The sequence below is a fragment of the Cynoglossus semilaevis genome, chromosome 6 (assembly GCF_000523025.1).
Source record: "Cynoglossus semilaevis isolate Cse_v1.0 chromosome 6, Cse_v1.0, whole genome shotgun sequence".
NCBI lineage: Eukaryota > Metazoa > Chordata > Actinopteri > Pleuronectiformes > Cynoglossidae > Cynoglossus > Cynoglossus semilaevis.
In genome coordinates this window covers 16,508,042-16,530,454 of record NC_024312.1, presented here as the reverse complement: position 1 = coordinate 16,530,454, position 22,413 = coordinate 16,508,042, and the positions used below count along the sequence as shown (strand labels likewise).

The 22,413-nt window shown below is 40.9% G+C and overlaps 4 protein-coding genes across 5 annotated transcripts in view; 3 read left to right on the top strand and 1 right to left on the bottom strand.

Annotated features, from left to right (window-relative positions):
• The first annotated feature begins 147 nt into the window (after positions 1 to 147).
• LOC107988673 (uncharacterized) lies at positions 148 to 4,921 on the top strand. Its single transcript, XM_025056203.1, has 3 exons — positions 148 to 2,096; positions 2,749 to 2,883; positions 3,874 to 4,921. The coding sequence occupies exon 3, from the start codon at positions 3,905 to 3,907 to the stop codon at positions 4,916 to 4,918; it is 1,014 nt and encodes a 337-aa protein (XP_024911971.1). The 5' UTR covers positions 148 to 2,096; positions 2,749 to 2,883; positions 3,874 to 3,904; the 3' UTR covers positions 4,919 to 4,921.
• Positions 4,922 to 4,998: 77 nt separating this feature from the next.
• Positions 4,999 to 11,598, top strand: LOC103380467 (amyloid-beta A4 precursor protein-binding family A member 2-like). 2 transcript variants are annotated; one of them, XM_017032932.2, is made up of 11 exons: positions 4,999 to 6,448; positions 6,964 to 7,068; positions 7,606 to 7,645; positions 7,750 to 7,889; positions 8,252 to 8,338; positions 8,424 to 8,609; positions 8,716 to 8,895; positions 9,025 to 9,237; positions 9,956 to 10,075; positions 10,228 to 10,368; positions 10,766 to 11,598. In XM_017032932.2, exons 1-11 carry the CDS (start codon positions 5,219 to 5,221, stop codon positions 10,835 to 10,837), a joined length of 2,514 nt encoding a protein of 837 aa, XP_016888421.1. In that variant the 5' UTR covers positions 4,999 to 5,218; the 3' UTR covers positions 10,838 to 11,598. The 2 variants fall into 2 exon arrangements, with proteins under 2 accessions (XP_016888421.1, XP_008310685.1); XM_008312463.3 differs by having other exon boundaries at positions 5,000 to 6,448; positions 7,744 to 7,889.
• On the bottom strand, positions 11,588 to 14,678 carry duox2 (dual oxidase 2). Its single transcript, XM_025056202.1, has 7 exons — positions 14,297 to 14,678; positions 14,113 to 14,170; positions 13,888 to 14,022; positions 12,703 to 12,901; positions 12,396 to 12,610; positions 12,140 to 12,321; positions 11,588 to 11,816 (listed from the first exon to the last, which is right to left on the bottom strand). Exons 1-7 carry the CDS (start codon positions 14,666 to 14,668, stop codon positions 11,772 to 11,774), a joined length of 1,206 nt encoding a protein of 401 aa, XP_024911970.1. The 5' UTR covers positions 14,669 to 14,678; the 3' UTR covers positions 11,588 to 11,771.
• Positions 14,679 to 15,330: 652 nt separating this feature from the next.
• The window catches only part of duox (dual oxidase), a 14,385-nt gene continuing 7,302 nt past the window's right edge, over positions 15,331 to 22,413 (top strand). The window contains exons 1-14 of the mRNA XM_008312464.3: positions 15,331 to 15,455; positions 15,567 to 15,650; positions 16,599 to 16,763; positions 16,880 to 17,067; positions 17,444 to 17,645; positions 19,176 to 19,342; positions 20,023 to 20,086; positions 20,409 to 20,505; positions 20,579 to 20,669; positions 20,771 to 20,873; positions 20,981 to 21,153; positions 21,329 to 21,504; positions 21,598 to 21,716; positions 22,217 to 22,354. Coding sequence (XP_008310686.1) covers positions 15,395 to 15,455; positions 15,567 to 15,650; positions 16,599 to 16,763; positions 16,880 to 17,067; positions 17,444 to 17,645; positions 19,176 to 19,342; positions 20,023 to 20,086; positions 20,409 to 20,505; positions 20,579 to 20,669; positions 20,771 to 20,873; positions 20,981 to 21,153; positions 21,329 to 21,504; positions 21,598 to 21,716; positions 22,217 to 22,354 — 1,828 coding nt within the window. The 5' untranslated portion in view covers positions 15,331 to 15,394. The remainder of the gene's footprint in view (positions 15,456 to 15,566; positions 15,651 to 16,598; positions 16,764 to 16,879; positions 17,068 to 17,443; positions 17,646 to 19,175; positions 19,343 to 20,022; positions 20,087 to 20,408; positions 20,506 to 20,578; positions 20,670 to 20,770; positions 20,874 to 20,980; positions 21,154 to 21,328; positions 21,505 to 21,597; positions 21,717 to 22,216; positions 22,355 to 22,413) is intronic.

The window sequence follows — 22,413 nt, the reverse complement described above, 5'->3', positions numbered from 1 at the left end:
CGAAAGTGTCCACCTTTGAAAATATTTAATCCTGGACTGACTTGTCATTTTAAATCTGGGCCCCTTCATTTTCATATGACTTTGTTCAGGACAAGATGAAAAGCCAGAAAATAAGTGATCAGTGTGAATTTGTGAAAATAGTTTAGAGCCAAATTATTTTTTATTACTGCTTAAAATTAGGCAACATCTGACCGTAGACGGCACGCTGTTGAGTGCCCGAATCTGTGAGTTGCATAATTGTAAACATGTTTTCCTAGTGTCTGGTGGGTGAGAGGTCGTAACATATTGCCAAACCTGGACACATTCAAAGCTGTAATCAAGTTTACTGTGGCAAAGATGTTTATACCAGAAAAGATACAGGTCAAATGTTTCCAATAAAGTAGATCAATAAGAAAAGATTAAAAGTAAAAAAACAACAACAACAAATTCTACAATTTCAGTTTTAACTTAACTTGTGTTGTTGAATCTGTGAGGTAATTCATCAGCAGCAGCTGTTGAGAAGATTACAAAAAGAATCTTTAAGAGTGAAGAAGCCAAGAGTGAGTCCACAGTGCAGACTCAACTGTGTGTCTGTCTGTGTTAGATTTATGACTTATGTTTGCAGCGTAATCCAGATTACTGCTCAGTTTACACATTTAGATTGGGTGCCAGATGTAAATAGTTCAATAAAAAATCAAGAAGTCAAGAAGTGTTGATACCATCACTTATTTTTCACAGCAAACAGGAATCAGTTTGGCAGAAAGAAAGCATCCGGGTGTGTCAGTGTGAAAAACATCTGGAGCTGGAGTCACACTCATTCTGTGAACTCGTTCTGCCTGAGGTTATAGATCACGAGGGAAACGTCAGGGCAAGGAGAGAGAGGTCAGAGTGGTGTCTGATTGGTTGTTGAAGACCAGTCAGTGCACGAGTGTCTGGTAATATGCTTATTTCCTTTAACTACAAACTGTTTTTAAAGGTTGCACAAAGTGGAATTGAAAATATTGGAGTGAGACCATTATGGAAATAAACAAGATAAGAAATGCTATTAGGACTGCTACTAAAACCGTCATCTGTCCGTCCTCTCCTCTTGTTCGCAGCTCAGGCTTAACTGAATTGCGCTCACCTGCTCCCGGTGTTCTATCAATTTGTATGCTTTGTTTATTGCGCATGCAAACACGCTGGAATACGCATTCACGTTTCCCAGAACATAAAACCAGTATAGCCCTTAAAAGAAGTAAGTATTTAATTAATTTTAACTGTTAATACAGCAAATTATGTATATATAAACGTGTTTCACTTGTAACCTTTTAAAAATTATGTGTTTAACGGTCGGAGGTAAATTGAGACGCCATGTTGAGGAAAATGGGTCTCCACTGTCCTCTCCTGTTGGTTCCGGCTCCTACTAACATAAAGAGAGGCGTGAATAACTGAATTGCGTTCACCTGCTCCCGGTGCTGGGCCTCTCTGGTGAAACAGTCATTCAAATGTAGTATTTTTAATAATTTAATCTGTTTATATTGTTGCATCTATATGAATAGATATGATATTTATTATTATTGCTGTTGTATTGTCACCACGAACACGTCATATACAGTATGTGTACACATACAAGTGTATATGTATATAAATACAAATAGTTTAGAGGAGGGAGAGTGGATAACTTCGAAGAGAGACGTCCCAGGTCCAGTGTCCTGACTACAGCTTTACTCTTATAGTTATTCTTTTTGAAATAAGGACTGGTCTGGTTCTCTTCCACCTCCTCTCCCCTACTTCGATCCCACTCTGGGGACTTTGTGGAACTCCTCCTGGGTGACAGCTGCATGCTTGGCACAACACTTCTGTCTGCTGAGGCGGCAATGCTGCTGTCTCCTCTGTCAAAGTTCAGACACTGTAGATCAATATGCTCATTGATCTTGAATCTTGGTACCAGCTGGCCACACAGAGGGCAAGGCAACTTAGATGGAGGCTGTCTACTGAAGAAGCTAGTGATGGGAGTCGTTGAAGCGGGGGCAGCACTGGCAGAAGTCCCAGCTGTGGCAGATCCTTTACCCCTGTGCTTCAGTTTCTTTCTGTTGTTTTTCTCTGCCATGGTGGAGACGTGGACGCGGCAACGCTGGGTAAAATGTTTTGCCTTCTCTTAAAAGCATGCTCAAGGGTTCCACACAGACGTCTCAGTGATGCGGCTCTGATTAGCCATCCTGGAGCTAACTTGAAAAATAAAGTCTAAACACATTTAAACGTCCCGCGGTTTTAGTTGTTGAGTATTATGTTACATAAACACGAGCAAAAAAGTAATCATAAAATAACTGTCTGTCTATAAAGTTTATGTTAATAACCCATTAATACGCTAAAACACTAACACGCCGGATAGCTTCTGTCCCGCTTCTCAGACTCAACTAGTAGAGCACAGATCTAAGGACGACAAAATTAATCGCAACCTCATCGATATTTTTCTCACGTTTCCAAAGTACAAAACACAAAATAAAGATAGAGATATCTGCAGTCCTTGCATGAAATTGTTATGCACATATCAAAAACAAAAAAAATAATTTAATTGCAGTTACGACACGAAAAATAAAAAAAGGTTTTTAATATCGCGAATCACACGACCAAAGGCTAAATGTAAATAAAATAAGAATTTGACGCTAAAATGTTGAGGGTCAGACAGAGCAAATGTATTCCAACACAGAGTCCTGTGTCCTGTGTTTATTTCGGAAAAAAAACAGCAGCAGTGAGCTGATGATGGGGGTGGGGGTATTCTCTACACAGGTTCCTGGGCAGCTGTGCGATTTTTATTCAAAAATCACCATTCCGAGGAGAGCAATCTGAGAGAGCGAGAGAGACACAGAGAGAGAGGGAACTGAGGTGTTTTTACAGGGAGAAACGCCATCAGCAGTGACGCCGGTAAGTGCTACACTAAAGTCAAATTGTCTCCGTTTAGGTGAAAAGATGAGAAGATCAGCTTCAAATGAAGGGCGACTGCAGCAGTATAACACGGTGCTCCCTGGTGGCGTGTTTGTGTTTCGTGTATACGTGCGTGTGTGTGTCTAAAGGGAGTAGTCTCTTTTAATTTGTGCTAGATACGCAGAAAAAACATACAAGTATTATCTTATCGACGCCTGGGCAGATGGGAGCGAGGCGTCCACTTACGAGGAAACCTGAGACATCACAACAACAACAACCACGGCAGCTGCGGCAAAAGTTCCTCTTAAGGCTTTATTAAATATCACCACAAATGTGGTAAGAGCAAATCTGAAGAATCAAATTGAAATGTAAATCATCCCCACACCTGTCCTACGTCCTTTGCAACGCCTCTGCAGTTCAGCACCATGGAGAGGTCAGGATGAGTCCAATTGAATCCAATACACCTCAGCTTGTCCTCTAACACATTGACATCAGTGTTGTTCTCCAGTCTTCACAGTTTGAGTCTGTGTTTGAGTCCAGGTCTGAATTCAATCAGAGTCTTAGTCAGAGAAGGAATGTGAATTTTCAATATTTCTGCTTAAAACAAATGAATGTGTATAAGAGCATAATACAGTGGTCGACACCCAGACACCAAAAATATTTAGAGATGATAGTATGTGGGGGTGCTGATGTTATCCAAAAAATAATTAATAACCAGTAGCATTATACTAAATTACTTTTTTACTGTAAAATAGTTACTTGTTTCATGTACAAAAAGATCAAGTTGGTGAAATGGGAAGTAAATAAAGGCTACTTTTTGCTAAGTATGTTTTAACATTTCAAAACAAAGAAATTAAGAACTAGCTTTGTGACTGAAAACATTGTATGGTATAATATAGTATGGATAATGACATTCTAAAAGTGCAAAGCATGACTAAAATTAAGGAATCTAGATTGTGAACAAAAAAGTTATATTTTTTATGTTCACAGGCTTGATGGCAGTGGGGTCACAAGGTCAGATATGGCTCATGGTAAGAGACCAGGAACCATTTCCAAAATATTGGCCACCAGCCCTCCAATATGCTCTGATCCAAGAGTCATAAAACAGAGCCAAGAGGAGCATCCAGGTTTGTTGAGCGAAGGGTCCAAACCACCACCCTGCACCTTAAAGGGAGATAAAAACCATGAGCTGACTTGTTCTGCATCTGCAAAGCACTTTTACAGCAGCTCTGATCCTGGTCCTGTGGAAATGGAGGACACCTGCTCTGAGTATGATAATGTGGGTTCAGATGTTGAGCAGGACTATGATGAAGTTTTACATTTGAACAAAGAGGGCATGGTAGACATGAGGTACTATAAACAATACTGTCCTGAGGATGGTGGCTATATAAAGCAGACAGGTTGTGATCATATTAATGGGAACAGCAGTGTAGTTAACCAGTTCAGCCCGAGAGTTCACCTTAACACTGAGGTATGTGAAGCATCACAGTCTGATTCTAAACCTCATAAGATGGACCATCGCTTTAGGTCACACTGTGCCCCATTTACTAGGGATGACATGGCAAGGGAACATGAAAAGAGCCAGGAAAATCGGTTCTTTTTCAATGATGGAGATGAAATAGAGGAAGTGCTGGATGGGGTCAGATTTATTGAAGATTTAGAGGAATCAGAAAGTATAGTTGAAAGACCAACCAGTCTTTATCAGAGCAGTAACACTGAGAGAATTAAAAAGGGAAGTGATGTAAAGGAAAGAGATGATGACTCTAAAGTTACAAGAATCACTAATATCCAAGGAGCCAGTAAGAAGTGTGAGTCATCTCAGTTGGGTTCAAGAGAAAGAGAGAGACAAGGTAAAGCAAGAGGGAGGAGGGGACCAGGAGAGGACGTTGGACATATTGTTTCTGGGATCAAAGGATGCAGCACTGAACCGTGTCCAAAAACTTCATCAAAAGACTCCAAGAAGGCTGTTGTGCGATCCAAAGTTAGATCAGGTGCCAGTAAGCAGCAGCAGCAGCAGCAGCAGCAGCAGCAGTAGCATTATACTAAATTACTTTTTTACTGTAAAATAGTTACTTGTTTCATGTACAAAAAGATCAAGTTGGTGAAATGGGAAGTAAATAAAGGCTACTTTTTGCTAAGTATGTTTTAACATTTCAAAACAAAGAAATTAAGAACTAGCTTTGTGACTGAAAACATTGTATGGTATAATATAGTATGGATAATGACATTCTAAAAGTGCAAAGCATGACTAAAATTAAGGAATCTAGATTGTGAACAAAAAAGTTATATTTTTTATGTTCACAGGCTTGATGGCAGTGGGGTCACAAGGTCAGATATGGCTCATGGTAAGAGACCAGGAACCATTTCCAAAATATTGGCCACCAGCCCTCCAATATGCTCTGATCCAAGAGTCATAAAACAGAGCCAAGAGGAGCATCCAGGTTTGTTGAGCGAAGGGTCCAAACCACCACCCTGCACCTTAAAGGGAGATAAAAACCATGAGCTGACTTGTTCTGCATCTGCAAAGCACTTTTACAGCAGCTCTGATCCTGGTCCTGTGGAAATGGAGGACACCTGCTCTGAGTATGATAATGTGGGTTCAGATGTTGAGCAGGACTATGATGAAGTTTTACATTTGAACAAAGAGGGCATGGTAGACATGAGGTACTATAAACAATACTGTCCTGAGGATGGTGGCTATATAAAGCAGACAGGTTGTGATCATATTAATGGGAACAGCAGTGTAGTTAACCAGTTCAGCCCGAGAGTTCACCTTAACACTGAGGTATGTGAAGCATCACAGTCTGATTCTAAACCTCATAAGATGGACCATCGCTTTAGGTCACACTGTGCCCCATTTACTAGGGATGACATGGCAAGGGAACATGAAAAGAGCCAGGAAAATCGGTTCTTTTTCAATGATGGAGATGAAATAGAGGAAGTGCTGGATGGGGTCAGATTTATTGAAGATTTAGAGGAATCAGAAAGTATAGTTGAAAGACCAACCAGTCTTTATCAGAGCAGTAACACTGAGAGAATTAAAAAGGGAAGTGATGTAAAGGAAAGAGATGATGACTCTAAAGTTACAAGAATCACTAATATCCAAGGAGCCAGTAAGAAGTGTGAGTCATCTCAGTTGGGTTCAAGAGAAAGAGAGAGACAAGGTAAAGCAAGAGGGAGGAGGGGACCAGGAGAGGACGTTGGACATATTGTTTCTGGGATCAAAGGATGCAGCACTGAACCGTGTCCAAAAACTTCATCAAAAGACTCCAAGAAGGCTGTTGTGCGATCCAAAGTTAGATCAGGTGCCAGTAAGCAGCAGCAGCAGCAGCAGCAGCAGCAGCATCCTGCTCCACCACCTCGCCATTGCAATGATTGGTCACCTGTCGAGTCCCAGAAGTACAAGCTTCCTACAGAGACATCTCCTCCTCCAAGGCCCTCCTTCTCTGACAGCCAGGAAACTGAAGCCAGTGTTGTTCGGTCTTCCATGGCTACACAACACACACCTGAACCACACAGGAGTCCTCCTAAGGAGAGTCAGAGACGACCAGAGAAAACCGAACAGGTAACAACCAGAAGTAGGCCTATTTCTTGTTGGATGTTGGATCATTGTCTTGCATATCAAAAATGTTTTCAAATTATTTATTTTGCCAAGCCCTAACTGACCTGAGACCCTATGAAAGCATCATTGTTGGATTACAAAAGCCGCAAGATTTGTAAAGGTACCCCAACGGTTACAATGATAGCTCACTTTAAACACACCATCCACCCACTGCATAGTTTAGGTAAGGATCACACAAATATGCAAGTGGACTGTCCTCAAACACAGTAGACAAACATTTCAAATATTACATCTGTTCTTATACTGGACACAAACATTTGAGGGCTGAAGTCCAGGTAGTGAACATTTGCCCTAAATGAGAATGCTGCCACATCAATGGCATTCTGGAGAAATAGATAGAAAGACATCAGCTAACATACTGTCTGAATCACACTGTTAGTGAAACACGATATAGCATATTAGATTGAACGTGTCATGACATGTCATGCTTCAGTTAAAGTATTTTTTGTGTACCACAGGCTGAGAAGCTGGGATCAGCAGGGGTTTCTGAGGATGTAGTGGAGCAGCCTGGATGTAGCGGAGACTGTCCTGAGCTGGACTCTGAGAAAGTCAACACACCCAAGGTGAGGATGTTTGATAAGCATCTGGCATTTGTGAAAGAAGAATATGGTCTAAAATTATTCTTAATTTCTGTGGGATTCCTTATAATGTTTCTTGAGTTCTGACTTATTCTCAGGTGTTATATTTTAATCTTGTGTGCCTGACTTAAATCTAAAAAAAATAAGACATATTTCTCACGAAGTTTCAGGATTCTGACCAGTTTGTAAATTGTAACAAAAAAAGGAAGCAAAAGTAAGCATTCTATCAAAAAAAAATTAATATTTATATGAATAATCCTTTAAAATATTTAAGACAAAAATCTGTGACAAATTCCAGAGGCTTAGGTCAAAGTCAAATGATTTATTTTAGTTAAATCAACAATTATAATAAATACACATTATATCTGAAAAAATTCAAATACAATGTTTGAAAAATTCAAAAATTCTTTTGTCTAACCTTTTTTCCTGACATGTGTTTGTGTTCTCCATTTATTAAATTACAATATATTTGCTGCTAACGCCTGGGTGAAGTGTAATTAATTATTTTCTTATTACCTTAAGAAAACACAGGAGGCCACTTCGTTTCCCAGCTTTGAGGACGGTAAATATCTGATTTCATCCTTATTTGGTATTATGTCTATTAATTAATGCAGTCAGGTACAATGCTTCATAACAAGAGCTCATTGATTTGTTAAATAGTTCCAGGTCCCTGTGAGCCAGAAGATCTGATTGATGGAATCATCTTTGCTGCTAACTACCTTGGCTGCACTCAGATGTTGTCGGATAAAAATCCTTCCAAGGCTGTTCGCATGTCCCAGGCCCATGAAGCTGTCAGTCGTATCAAGGTAATGAATAACTTTAACATACTATACAGTAATATATATATATATTTAAATATTTCCATGAGTACTATAAATGCAATGTTTGTAGTAAGAACTGACACATTTTTCTGTGATGGAAACAGAAACTATACACATTTGGGTTCAAGTTCATAGTGAATATTATTTATACTGCGGGTTAACCACAGTCTATTTAATGGGTCTCCTTGCATTATTTTGTTTTATCACAAGGTGGCGCTGTTGCCTGCCTCTCTTTGCACCTATCTCCATTTGCGTTTAGTCGATTGGCTGTTTGCAGTCAATCAGAAAAATCTATTATTATTATTATTATTATTATTATTATTCTGGTTGTTCTGCATATATTTCAGAGCCAGGATGAAGACTCCCAGATGATGACAGAAGTGGACCTGTTTATTTCTACTAAAGCTGTTAAAGTGCTGAATGCTGACACACAGGTGGGCCAGTCTGGAGATATTTACACGTTGACAATTGTAAAACAAGACACAAACATAAAAAGTGATGGTTCTTTTTCTTACATAGGAGACAATGATGGACAGTGCCCTGCGTACCATCTCTTATATTGCTGACATTGGCAGTATTGTGGTTCTGATGGCTCGGATGCGCATGTGTGAGACTTCATCAGAGGAGTTTAGTGAATCACCTGATTCTCCTGGTGAAGGGAATACCCAGTACAGGATCATCTGCTATGTCTTTGAGTCGGAGGACGTGAGTGTGTTTTGTTTATTATCTTTATTAATTCATTTTGTGTTTGTTTTTTTATTGGTGTGTTGGGAAATGTTTTGTGCCAAGAAGTTTTCTTTTTGTCCCACAGGCACAGCTTATTGCACAGTCCATTGGTCAGGCCTTTAGTGTGGCCTACAGAGAGTTCCTGCGAGCCAATGGCATCAACCCAACTGACTTGAGCCAGAAACAGTACAGTGACATCATCAACTCCCAGGAAATGTACCATGATGACCTTGTTCATTTCTCAAACTCAGACAACTGTAAAGAGGTGTGGGATTTTTTGGCTTCAGTGTGACAGAGACATGTGGAATGTGGACAAAATTTACACTGATCAATTCATTCTATAGAACTGAGATGTAGTTAGAGTGAAAATGATGACATGACCTCTGCTTCCTAGCTGTGCATTGAAAAGCAGAAAGGGGAGAGCCTGGGTGTGGTGATCGTGGAGTCGGGCTGGGGCTCCATTCTGCCCACTGTGATTCTGGCCAGTATGTTGAACAGCGGCCCAGCAGCTCGCTCTGGAAAACTCAATGTTGGGGACCAGATCATGTCCATTAACGAAACCAGCCTGGTGGGGCTCCCACTGGCCACATGTCAAGGCATCATTAAGGTACACACCTGGTCAGGGAACACAGGGTTTCAGTTCATGATCTGTGGAACTTAAACATATATGCTAATGGTGGACAGTTACTCTGTTATTGGTCCACAGTGATAACTCATTTTATAAACTTCTAGCCAGAGCAGGAGAGCAAAGAAGGCTAGTCAAACATTACTTATTGCAGAACTAATGCAGAGAGGCTTAAGCAAGAAAAATGTATTTAATTTTCAAATATTTGTGCAAAGTAGAAATTGAAAACTCTGATTTGTAATTTATTATTTTTTGGTCATTGAGTTGTTCTGAAGTTTTGTAGAGATTCTGAGCTGTTAATGTGTTGACATGTCTGCAGAAGAGGGTGCTGGGGGAAATATTTATTTAAAAAAAATAAGAAGCCAATAATAAAAGCCTGCAAGAGGAGGAGAAATATTGAGATTAATGTGGTTGATTTTGGCCCTTTAATACTAAAAGGGGCTGATTTACCTGCAGCTGTGACTCCAGGAAGATACAAAGATGACAAAGTTGAACTTTGTCCACCTTCTTCTTTCTTCCTGCACTGGCTGGTGTAACTCTAAAGTGTGAAACAGAAGAAGAAGAAGGAACAACAAAAGTTGGAAGATAGTTTTTGTAATTAGTTGTTACTGAACGGTGCTGTCTGTTAACTACAGGTGAATTCTTTGAGATGTTTTGGGGTTCTCTCAGACTAAAAGATCCTCTTGTGTTCTGTTTCCAGGGTCTTAAGAATCAGGTGAAGGTAAAGCTGAGCATTGTGAGCTGCCCTCCCGTCACCACTGTCCTCATCAAGAGGCCGGATCTCAAGTTCCAGCTGGGCTTCAGTGTTCAGAATGGCATTGTGAGTGAGCCTGTGTTTGTCCCACTGAGCCTCAGACCAAACCTCACAGTTGGTGACTTCTGAAGAGCTGTACTGTTTTTAAAAGGCACATATCGGTGGCCACTACTACAGTACGTGTCCATGCAGTGACAGTCTCCCCTGAACACCCACAGATCTGCAGCCTGATGCGAGGCGGCATCGCAGAGCGAGGCGGCGTTCGTGTCGGACACAGGATCATTGAAATAAATGGTCAGAGTGTGGTCGCCATGGCTCATGACAAGATTGTGCAGAACCTGTCCGTCTCTGTGAGGGAGGTAAGAACACTCCGTAACAGAGGATAATAGTTAACAGTAGTATATATATGAAGGACAATGTGAATTATGTTTTGTAAAACTAAGGAGCAGGAATCGCTCCGCTGTACTAGCCTTTTAAAGTTAAAGTTATATGAAGGACAATGTGAATTATGTTTTTTTTTGTTTCGATTCCTCTTTAGTGCAAATTCATGTACATGCACATGATATAGTGTATAATCATAGCTTTTTTATGAATTTCTAGATGTAGCGTTCTCCCCTAGCACTAGGTAAGGTTGGTTCTAGATATAAAGACACAGACAGTGTAGTTCACAAAGCTGGAATATATGAAAACCAATAGAAGCTTTGGCTATAATTTCTGTCCTTTTGCTGCAAATAATGACCTCCACCTCTCTGACAGATCAACATGAAGACGATGCCTGCAGTAATGTTCAGACTACTGACAGGTCAGGAGACACCCATCTACATATAGCGTGCCTGTCGGGATCCGCCCAGCGAGGTTATCAAACAGGTCAGATGAAGAGAGACCAGTGGATCGCTGGGAGCAGGAGAATTTATTTTTCTATCATTTCAATTGCTTTATTTTGCTTCTTTCTGCACTGCTGTAAAGAACATCCAGTTCTAATTTTCAGGTTTTATCTTAAGCTACATTGTCATTAAGGCCTTACAATGTGAATACTGTCCGTAGCTGTGTATGTGGGTTTCTGGTGATGAAGAGAAGTAGCTTTAAGGTCGTGATTATTTTCTTATGCAGAGATAAATTAGTACATTTATTTTTTATTTAGTCATTTTTATAATGTGTATGGTGAAATATGTGTACTATTGCTGTAAATACTTTGGATTAATCAAGGACTTGATTAGAAAGGCCATATTACTCCTACAGTATATGCATGTTATTATTAAAAGATTGTAGAGCAGGGTTAAATCCTCCATATGGTATCTTACAGTACCTAATAGCAAATGAAGATCATAACAGTAGCTTCACTTAGGCATTAACTCTGTATAATGGTGATGCTGAAGGCCAAAGACACAGCAATTTATTTTTAGAAAACGTGCAGTACAGGTGTCTGTCAGCGTTGTCGGAGGATAGAAGAATGTATATAAATATATATCACTGAATGAATGTAATGTAAAACACAGTAAAAATCTCAATGCGAAACATTAACTTGCCTTTATTTAGATACGGACAAAAACACAGATTACACACCAAATATAATATAGTTATTTTAAGGAATGTGAATGGTACATGTTGAAACTGCTCCTCAAAACATGGCCACAACCTCCTGAGCAGTAAAGAAACTGTTATCCTAATCAAACATATACAGTATTTACACATAAACCACAACCAAACACATTTTTACCATCATTTTACATAACAATATACAAAAAATATTTCAGCAAATGCTCTATCTGAGTTCCATTTCCTGGAAGGTTTTATAAGGTAAATGCACCTGAAAAAAAAAGAAAAGAAAAAGTAGAGTCATTGTCCATAAGCAGCAAACACAGCCTGGTATGGTAGGTAAGTTAAAATAATCTTAACTAGACTTCACACCTGCCGTTAAATATGAGTGTTTTAACTTTGACATAGTTCAATCAAAGGTGTGTTAAGTAAACCACTGAAAACACCTGCTCCAAGGCCTTTGCACAACACTATTATCAATGGAAAAGTTGTTTTTACAGAGAATTGATAACAGAGTGACTCATTTCCCAGCAGATGACTTGAACATTTCTGTTGGAGAGGTGACATAATTTGAGATTGTTGTAGTTACAGTACCCTTGACGTCAGCGGTGAAATTGTCACTCCATCAAGAAAAGCTGAATTCAGAAAGCCCTCCTCGTAGGAGAAGTCCTCATCTTCATAACTGTCAACACCAACACTGAAGGCCTCCTTTATCTTCTCTGGTATCAGGAAGTTTAGCAACACCACCAACAGGCCAATGATGGTGCACAAAAAACCTGCAAGTGATCTCAGTTAGTAGGAACCAGCGCGGCCCAGCAGTGGACGTACACAAACCGTGTCGGTTCTTTACCTGTGGCCAGAGCCAGCCAGAATGAGTGACTGTATTCCGTTTTAAAGGAGTCTGTTCCAATGGAGAAGACACACTGAGGAACATTCATGATGGTGGAAAAGGAGGCGGTGGAGAAAAAGATGAAGGCTGCCGTCACCATCATCATATAGCCAGCATACAGGATGACTGGCATGGAGAACAGGATATTTGCGAGCATCCAGGAGCAGAAGGCCGTCCTGTGACAGGGAGCAGCAGTTCACCTTTAAGCCACATTTAAACATAGCTTTGTGGAAATCTTCACAGCACTTCATCATAGGAGTATACATACCAGAGGGTTGCAGATGCATATCGTCCGGAGTATCTGTAGGGCAAGTTGAGCCCACACGGGCCGAATTTCTCGGCGATGTACAGGATAGGATTGGGCAAACCTTTCTCCAAAGCTTCTTCGTACTCATCTTCAACAGTGTCCTGCCAGCTGAACATCTCATTGTAGTCAATGGTCTCATTGAACTGGATTGGAGGATTGCCTGTAAGAAGAGCAACACACAACGACATATGGATTTTAAACAAATGTTAACTATAGTCCTACAACAACACTGAACCTGAGAAAACATGCCAATGTCTTGAAGCTTTACCTATGGTCACGAGTCACAACTGAAACTTTTTGACCGGAACAAAAGTTTCATATATTTTGAGAAAAAAAGAATTAACAAAACAAAAAGAAGACAGCCTTTGTGCGTAATCATTACAATGAGACTATAAACTATAAACCTGCTGCGAGAAAAATATAAAAGTTCAACCTCCGGCAGTCATCAGTGTCATAGCCCTGGCTCAGGGAGCAAGACAAAAATGGGAGACCACACACTTTTAAGTAACTTAAAACAAAAATATTTATTTTCTAACCAAATATCACAAACCCAAACAGGAAGCAGGTGCTCTGAGAAATGGTCGGAGAGAGAAAGAATGAGAAGGAGGAGCCAGTTAAATAACCTAGGCCCAGCCTTCCAGGTGCACATCCAATTAGTAGCTCCACCCATCTACCTGGAAACCTAAAAGAAACAGACACACCAAGAAATGACCAGAAAAGAGGACGGGGTCGTCACAACGATGCCAGAACATATTTCCAGTTTCCACCACAATGACCTGATGGATAATCCAACACCGCTGTAGATCTCCCGAAAAGGGAAAACCTGCCATTATACAGCTTTTACAAAACCCTGACATAAACCCATAAAAAACAGTGGAGTTACATTCATGTAAAACACGGAAGGCACAGGGTCCGACCCTCACCACACGGGGTCACCCATGACTGTGACACAACATCATCCTGAAGTTTGCAGGTGACTGTAAAGTTGCTCTGTAGTACCAATTTGGAGAAATATTCCTGTATCTGTATGCAAAGGAAATGTGTACATGCATTACAAATATATTTGGTTGGTTCAGATATACTGTGCTAAAATATTGAGCTTTTTATGAAAACATGTTCGCGTACACGTGAGCACCCGTGACCCACCCTTCAGTGTTATGTTGATGCCATAGAGTCCCACATGCAGACCAACGTCTGCGTTCACCACCACATTGCTGAAAGACTTGTAGGTGGTGTTTGTGGTCATTCTGGCCTCGGCCCAGTCATTAGTAAAGTTGAGAGCTGCAAAGGAAAACAAAAAGATTCATCAATATGACGAGAAGCTAAATAATGTGTTTTTTTTATACCTATGATTAATCACAGGAACCTCACCCACGATCACCGCTCCTATAAACAGGCTGATAAATATTCTCAACATCCAAAACAGCCTCTAGTTGAAAGAAAAAAAACAAAACAACATTGACGGTATATTTGTAGTTAAAACACATACACAAACAGAGCAAGCAGAGAATCTTTGGATCATAGTTGGAACATTTCTCTGATTAGATGCACTCACTGATTTCCCCCGTATGCCGGGCAGAATGAGAAGAAGACTGATGGCCAGCACAAGGAACACCAGAATAATGGTCAGCAAGCGACCACTAAAGATGAAGGCAGTCCTTTGTAGCGGGTAGAATGGGTAAATGTCATCGTAGAAAGTCATCTCAGCTCCTGATCTTACAGACACAGCTGAGGCTGGACGGTGTAACAGAGACGACAGTGTTAGTGGCAGCGTTCTCGGTTTCTTTTCAGATGCAGACTCAGCTCTTGTGTCTTGCAGGAGATAGTGAGGAGATATTGTCACCTCTGTGTGACACTGCACATGATTACACACAGGCATGACTGACTCGGACAACAGGACTGACTGACTCGGACAACAGGATTTCATTTTTGTTTTATTCCCGGCACTAGTTGTTGTTTTTGCTTGCAAGTAAAATAGGATCTGTACGTCGTACAAAGGTGTGCAATTCTATACGTCCTTTTCATTGGACCGGATAATAGTTGTTCTCAACACGTACTTTTTAAAGTGACATTAATTCCCAAAGATTTACAAAGACAAAACTGGAGAAAATGTCAAAAACCCAACAGAGGCTTCTTACCTGGACTTTGACGTTGAGGAAGACTGAAGAAGACCAGAGCCTGGTGTGAACGATGACGGAACGTACACTTCTTCTTTTATACTTCTGCTCTCCCTCCAGTCACTGGGGAGGTGGATACACTCTGTGGAACTCTGTGGAAAAGAGGTGTGATCCAGACATGAGGACCATTCCCATTTTGGTTGACACAGGTCACAGTCAGTCTGTGATCAGCTGTGCAACACATGTTGGTTTTGTACTACTGCTCCTTTCCTCTTCATCTCCTGTAGGTGAGTATGTGAACACCACTTTTATTGTCCATTGACTAGAGCACAAAAGTGAGCTTTGGAGAGTGTATTTATGAATAAAATACCAGTACTTAACACTTGTTTTCCAAATACAACTGTTTTTTGTTTTTTTTTTTAAAAACCCAATTAGATTCAGTAGTGGATTTTCGTCAGACTCACCTTGTGTCCAGGTCTCTGCGGTCCTTCACTGCTCTGGACAGCAGACTGAGTTGAGGACCTTGTATCGCATCAATGGATTTGCGTAGAAGTCTGTGGAGTATTTGCGCTGTGGTTGCCCTGGTGCTCATTCTCAGTGAGTAGACAGCTGCCGGGTTTTACGGACACTTTGCTCAGTTGACCTAGAAGGTGAGGAGGGTTAAGAGGAGCCGCTGTTAACGACAAACTTCACCTGTGTCTGAAACAGATTGTAGCAGTGAAACCGACTGGGAGGTCCCTCGCCTGGACGGCTGGTACAACAATCTGGGATGTCCCAGGAGAGGAGCCGTGGGTGAGTTCACTGCTGCAGACCGGACAACGACGACGACGAAGAAGCTAATGTGCTAATTTACGTCACACGTCGAAGTCCTCCAATTATAAAATGATTAAATTTTGTAAATTCCAAGCTTCGGGAAGCCTATATTTGGATTTTTCTTTTAACGAGATAAAAAAAAAACGTGAGAACGGTCTAAAAAGTCATGACTGGTTTTGTTAGTTTTAGGTAGTCAACGAAATACTTGCTAATTGATAAATATACAGTACATCTTGTTTACATGTGACAGAATCTGGTGATATGGTTTCTGAAAATGGCCAAAGTTTTCTTTAAGGAATTTGGTTTCTATTTTAATCTCTGGAAACAATTGGGATGTTTAAATTTGGTGAAAGGCAAGTTTAAACAAAAGACATTGACTTACTGTCGGTGGTACAAAAACGAGAATCAGTACTGAAGCAAAGTGGACTTGAAACATCTCATTAAGTGCCTTTAAGTGGGGGCTTCCCAGTGGAAAATTCCATCTACCTTGACTGCAGTGGTACAGTACCATGACTAATCATTGACTAATCGACTAGTTAATCGTACAAATTACATTATATCATGTTGACTAATCGACTAGTTGTGTTAATCGTACAAATTACATTATATCATTAAAGCAATTTCAGAGTGCAGTGTAATATTTATGGGAATGTGCGTTTATAGCTATAAAACAATTTACTGACCACTAAACAATTGCAAAATTATTGTAAAAATGTGTTTTCTTTAAGCCATACTTGTCCCTACATTAGACGTGTTTATGCCTCTTATGCTTAAATATTGGCTTAAGATGACCGTATTCAACCACAACTTGTGTGTTTTACCTCATTTCGTACAATACACAGGACTTTTTTTTTGAATCTCTTGTTTTAAGATATTCCCCACCAAACCATAACCCCACCAAAAACCTATATTTCTGTCGTTTCAAAGGTTCCCACCTTCTGCGCCTTGTTCCTGCACATTACTGGGATGGGGTCTACCAACCTGTTCAGGAGCCACTGCTGCCAAACCCCCGCAACCTGAGTCTTGTGCTGACGGAGGGACCCTCAGGGCTGCCTTCTACACGCAACACGACTGTGCTGTCTCTCTTTTTTGGTAAATATTCTAACATTTCTGTACCACAAATAATCCAGTTGTATAGAAGGTATTCTGTCTTTTTGTTTCTCTGTTGCTCACTCATTAGTTTCTTTTCATTTTCATTCATTTCTTAGGTTATCATGTTGCGTTTGAACTTTTTGACTCAAGACCTCCTGGATGTCCACCTGAGTTCATGAACATCCCAATTCCTAAAGGGGACCTTGTGTTTGACCCAACCGATGCTGGAAAAGTCCTGCTGCCCTTTCAGCGAGGACCATGGGACAAAGAGTCTGGTCAGAGTCCCAGTAACCCTCGAACCCCGGTACGTACCGTTGTGTCTTTTTATCTGGCGACTACAGGGGATGACGGTAGATTCTGTAGAACGTCGAGTTGAGGTCTGTTCCCAGGCTCTGCTGAGCTGCATTTTAGTAACACCCTGGGCTTCAGGTGTCATAGATGAATCAGAGAAGATGGATGAGAAGTTTTAGTGAATTTGCTTTTGAATTGGTGGTAGAATTGTTGTCCAAAGTGCTTTTATGATAATCACACCTATAACAAGCTTGGTGTGATTTCTTTTCACTTTGATATTTACAAAAACAGCAGGAACTTCAGTAGCTCAGGGCGCTCTGAAGGTTACTTGATATCTATTTTGCAGTTACCACACCAAAACACCAAAACATCTTTTGCAAAACATGCAGGTCAACCTTGTGACAGCCTGGATCGATGGCAGCTCCATCTACGGAACGTCCACATCATGGTCTGACTCACTGAGGAGTTTCTCCGGAGGACTCTTGGCCTCAGGCTCGGAGTTGAACATGCCGAAACAAGGAGGCGGAAGAAACCTCATGTGGAGTGCTGCTGACCCCTCGACTGGAGACCATGGGCCTCATGGCCTTTACAGTGAGACACATGTCAAGCTTTATTTTCACTGATCTCATTTTATTAGATATCTAAATAGATTAAAATATTGTTAAAGTCAAACTGACGGCCATTACTTCGTCAACTTGCTAAAAAACTCCCTGAAGCTAAAATTCCTCCATATTTCTCGTCTTTAGGTGCAGCTCGTACAACCCACTAGTTAAGTGTGATTTATTTAAGAAGTTCTGTAGGGCTGGAGCTCAGCCCAAAGCTGTGCTGCTCAGTGACATTTAATGGACGCTTCATAAATCCTCAAAAACAGCACATTAGAGCAACTTAGCTGCTGCCAAGAGATTGTCTCTCCCTAAAATACTTGAAATGCCACTGAATAGTCTCTAAAAATGCTTCTTGCGTTCTTGTTGTCTGCTCAACACTGAAGAAAACAAACGGCAACAATTCCATTCTAATGTTATTTCACAGTGGTCTGCTTGCAAAGTTGCAGTCGGCAGAGGCTGACTCAAGAGAGGCCCTGCCTGACGTGTGTAATGACCCTTTAATTATTGTGTAAAGGGCTTGTCACACTGACCACAGTAAATCCCTGTGTCTATAGTCGAGAAGGCAGAGAAGGTGCCGTACAGGTTTCATTAGACCCGTGTTTTGTTGCCTCTGTTGTCAGAGGTGTGTAGTTATTATGCGGGGTGGAGGGGGAGGATAAATCTCCTGTTGTCACCGCGCTGTTGTCACCTACTAAAAAACAAAGAGCTACATTGTTACTCCATAACAATGTGTGCTTAGGGTAAAATGTGGCCAAAAATGAAAGTCTCTTGTATTAGTAATCTGATAAAATCTGTAAAAATGTTCACAACTGAGATGCAGGTGATCTGCTGCAGGTAAAATACTGACTCCAGTTCTGCCTCAAGTTAGGCATTTTGCATAACATAAGGAATAATTATCAGCTCAAAATATTAACCAATTTGACCAGTAGGTGCTAGTAGTGGCAGTATTTTAATTTGACGGTGAACATAATCAGCCCTAAACAATGACAGAGCCATCACCTGTATGTTTCACTCCATAATACCATACCCTTTCAGTCTAATGATTCTGTATTTTATCCATATATCTTACAAATATCTCACAGGTTTCTTCATTGAGATCTTAGGGATATCGTTCATAATCATCAGACTATTTTTGACAGGTTTCAAACAGAGAATATGGATTATCTTTTAATTTAAACTTTTGCAATAGTTATTTTTAGGTTCCTGTTTTTGTTTTTTTGTAATGGCTCTAAGGACTGAAGTGAAACCATGCACTGAGCAAACATGAAAGGTAAAATGTGTCAATTGTTCAAAAAAGTTCAACAAAAGACTTAATGCATCCTGGTAGTGGAAAATTTTCCGGTTAGGGTTAGGGTTAGACTTAGTGCATCCTGGTAGTGGAAAATTTTCCGGCAACAGGAGGCAGTTTTCTGTGGACAGTGTGTCATATACACATCTCCAGCCTCTGTTTCGTGACGTTAACTGATGTGATGGCGTAGAATAAGTCGCTCTAACTGATTACGACATTTTTGTCTAGAGTTGGGAAACGCCTGGGCCAATGAGAACACGTTCACAGCGGCTGAGGGGATTATCTGGTTTCGCTACCACAATTATGTCGCCTCCAAACTGCAGCAGGAACACCCAGAGTGGTCAGACGAAAAGCTCTTTCAGAACGCAAGGAAGACCGTTGTGGCCACATTTCAGGTATTGGAAAGAGTCTGTAATCCTCATCAGGTCACAGGTGCTGATTTATTGTACACTCTGATGACTCACAGTCAACCCAGGTGGTCGTGAATTTAAAGATGAAACGAATAGTCTTGTGCATAAGGATGGATGGATTGTCTGTTTGAAGACTCTAAAGAAAGTGGGCCAGTTCTGCTCCTGATTGGTTTAATTGTGTGCAAAATTTATTGGCCTGGGAATTTTCTCACACTTTCTCAGAATGAAATCACAAATAAGACTAATTTCTTTTACTGACCAACTGAATGTACAACAGTTCCAAAAAGATCCATCAACCACAAGTGATCATTTGAAAAGAAACAACCTGTGCAAGTGCAGTTTAATTTACCAAAACCAAAGTTACAGTGAGTACATTAAGAATCAGGAGAACTAAACAGCATTTCTGCACAACATTGAAACGTCGCTTCCAGTGTCAGGGAGTGATGATGGGCATAAAGTCATCATGGTGGCTACATCCACTACAGTTACAGCTACAGCATCACAGGTGTCAGGTGTCATGAAATGTCATATTTAGGTGTGGAGAGTCAAGCTCACATGGTCTTTTTACACTGATGTCTTCTGTCTCCTCAGTCTTATTACAGTAACCACTTCGTTTTTCAAGTTCAAATACATACATTTTCTGTCTCTCCTGTTTCCCCAAACAGAACATTGCTCTTTATGAATGGCTTCCAGCATATCTTGGGGACAAGAAGCTTCCACCTTACTCAGGTACGAAATAGCCACGGTGCAAGTGCGTACAAGTGGAGTGAACTGGTAATGCACTGTTGACCACAGGCCACGGTGAGGTGAGCTATCGTTGATGATGTTTGACAAATATGTGCGCTGTCAGCAAAGCATCAGAGTGTCTGCTGAATAAGCAGCCGCGACCGAGGAAAGTTAGAGACGCTGGTCAGGCACCACATTCACCTTTATCTCTCTTCTTCTTCTTTCTACATCAACCCAAGCCTCACCTTGACCTGGGAGATCAATCCTCTCCTTGTTTATGTCCATGGAGTGTTATATTTGTAATGTGTTTAAATATCTGTAACAGGTTACCAGAAGTTTGTGGATCCAGGGATCTCTCCAGAGTTTCAGGCTGCTGCCATACGATTTGGCATCACTTTGGCACCACCTGGCGTTTATATGAGGTAGTGATTTTTTTGTTTTATTTATTTAAAGCCGAATCGCTAAATGTACCAACCAACTCTCCCTTTACTGCAGAAACAGAACCTGCCATTTCCGTGACATAGTCAACATAGATGGCAGCTCATCACCAGCAGTACGTCTTTGTAACAGCTTCTGGAAACGTCAGGTATAAAACAAACATTTCCCGGTGTTGCAGTGGAGTCTTGGCAGCTCTGTCTGGGGCAAATGAAGCCTTATGTTTTGCTGTGTTTTGTGTTTAATCTGCAGAATCCTAATATAAAAGTCAGCCAGGATGTAGATGACCTTCTGATGGGCATGGCTTCCCAGATCGCAGAGAAAGAAGACAACATTGTCGTGGAGGACCTGAGAGGTTTTTATTCTGAGAGTGTTTAAACTACGGATTAATGTGTTTTCCATTAATAATTATGATGTGTTAAAAGTTCCCAGTGGTTAGTTACAGCTGTAATCTCTTGATAGATTATATGTATGGACCGTTAAGGTTCACACGAACAGACCTGGTGGCCATGACCATCCAAAGAGGAAGAGACTTTGGTCTTGGCAGTTACACTGAGGTCAGACGAGCTCTGAACCTGCCTCCAGTCGGAACATTTGAGGAGATAAATCCCAGACTGAACAGCACAGATCCACAGGTGAAACCTGCAGCAAACACTCCACAAACAAGCGCAAAGACATGAATTGCGTTTTTGAGTTATGCTGCTCAACAACTGACAGGAGAACATGTCTAAAAATGAAACCTTGTTGGACGAAGAAACAATAATAATGAGCAGAATAAAGACTCTAACACTGAAACTGTCTTTCCTTCAGCTGCTCCGTAATATTGCAGAACTGTACAACAGAGACATATCCAAACTGGAGCTGTTTCCTGGAGGATTGCTGGAGTTCCTCGACGGTCCAGGTCCAGTTTTCTCTGCCATAATCCTAGATCAGTTTGAACGAATCAGAAATGGAGATCGCTTCTGGTTTGAGAACAAACAGAACGGGTAAGTTCTCCTCTGAGCATCGTGTCGTGATAGGTGGATTTGTTGTTTTTTTTCAAAAGTGTCTCACTCAGGTTTTCTGCTAACATCGTTCAGGTTGTTTACAGATGAAGAGATCCAAGCAATCCACAACATGACATATCATGACGTCCTGGTTGCTGTAACTAGTGCTGAAGAAGCCGATTTCCAAAAATCAGTTTTCATCTGGAGAGATGGTACAATTTCCAGAACATGCATCCCACTGCTTCTCATATCCTGCTTTTTTCAGGAGATTCCACAGAGCATCATTCTTCACCATTCTACTAACCATTAACCACCCTCTGTTTAACCAGATGTTGACAGTTCTACCTCACCTGCTAACCTTCTTATATGGAAACACGCTCACTTCCAAGAAATTGTCTAATCTTCACCTTTGTCACCAACACGTTGTCTCCAGTCCATACATCACGGCAGGCCTCACCACTGTTTTGTTCACTGTTCAGACCTTGACTTTCTTTTATCTATCTGCTGCTCTTCTGTCACATTCATCTGTTCTAATCCTCAGCCTTTCCTTCACCTCTGTGGTTCAATCTAAGTAGCTTTGGACGGTTGACCTTAGTTATTGAAACCCTTCCACCACCTTTATGACGTCACTACCTTAACCTGCGCCGCTCTCACTCAACAGCAACGTTGTACATTTTAAATTACTAAAAATAATATCTCTCGGTTTTCCCAGGTGACCCTTGCCCTCAGCCCGCACAACTGACCGCCTCGATGCTCCATCCCTGCACTAATGCAACCAAGCTGAATTATTTTGATGGAAGTAAAGCTGGATTTGGTGTAATCATCATCATTCTGCTCCTCCTACCTGTGGGTCTGTGTCACATCTACCTGTATCTGCCTGTTTCATCTTTCTTATTGTTATTGATCTCA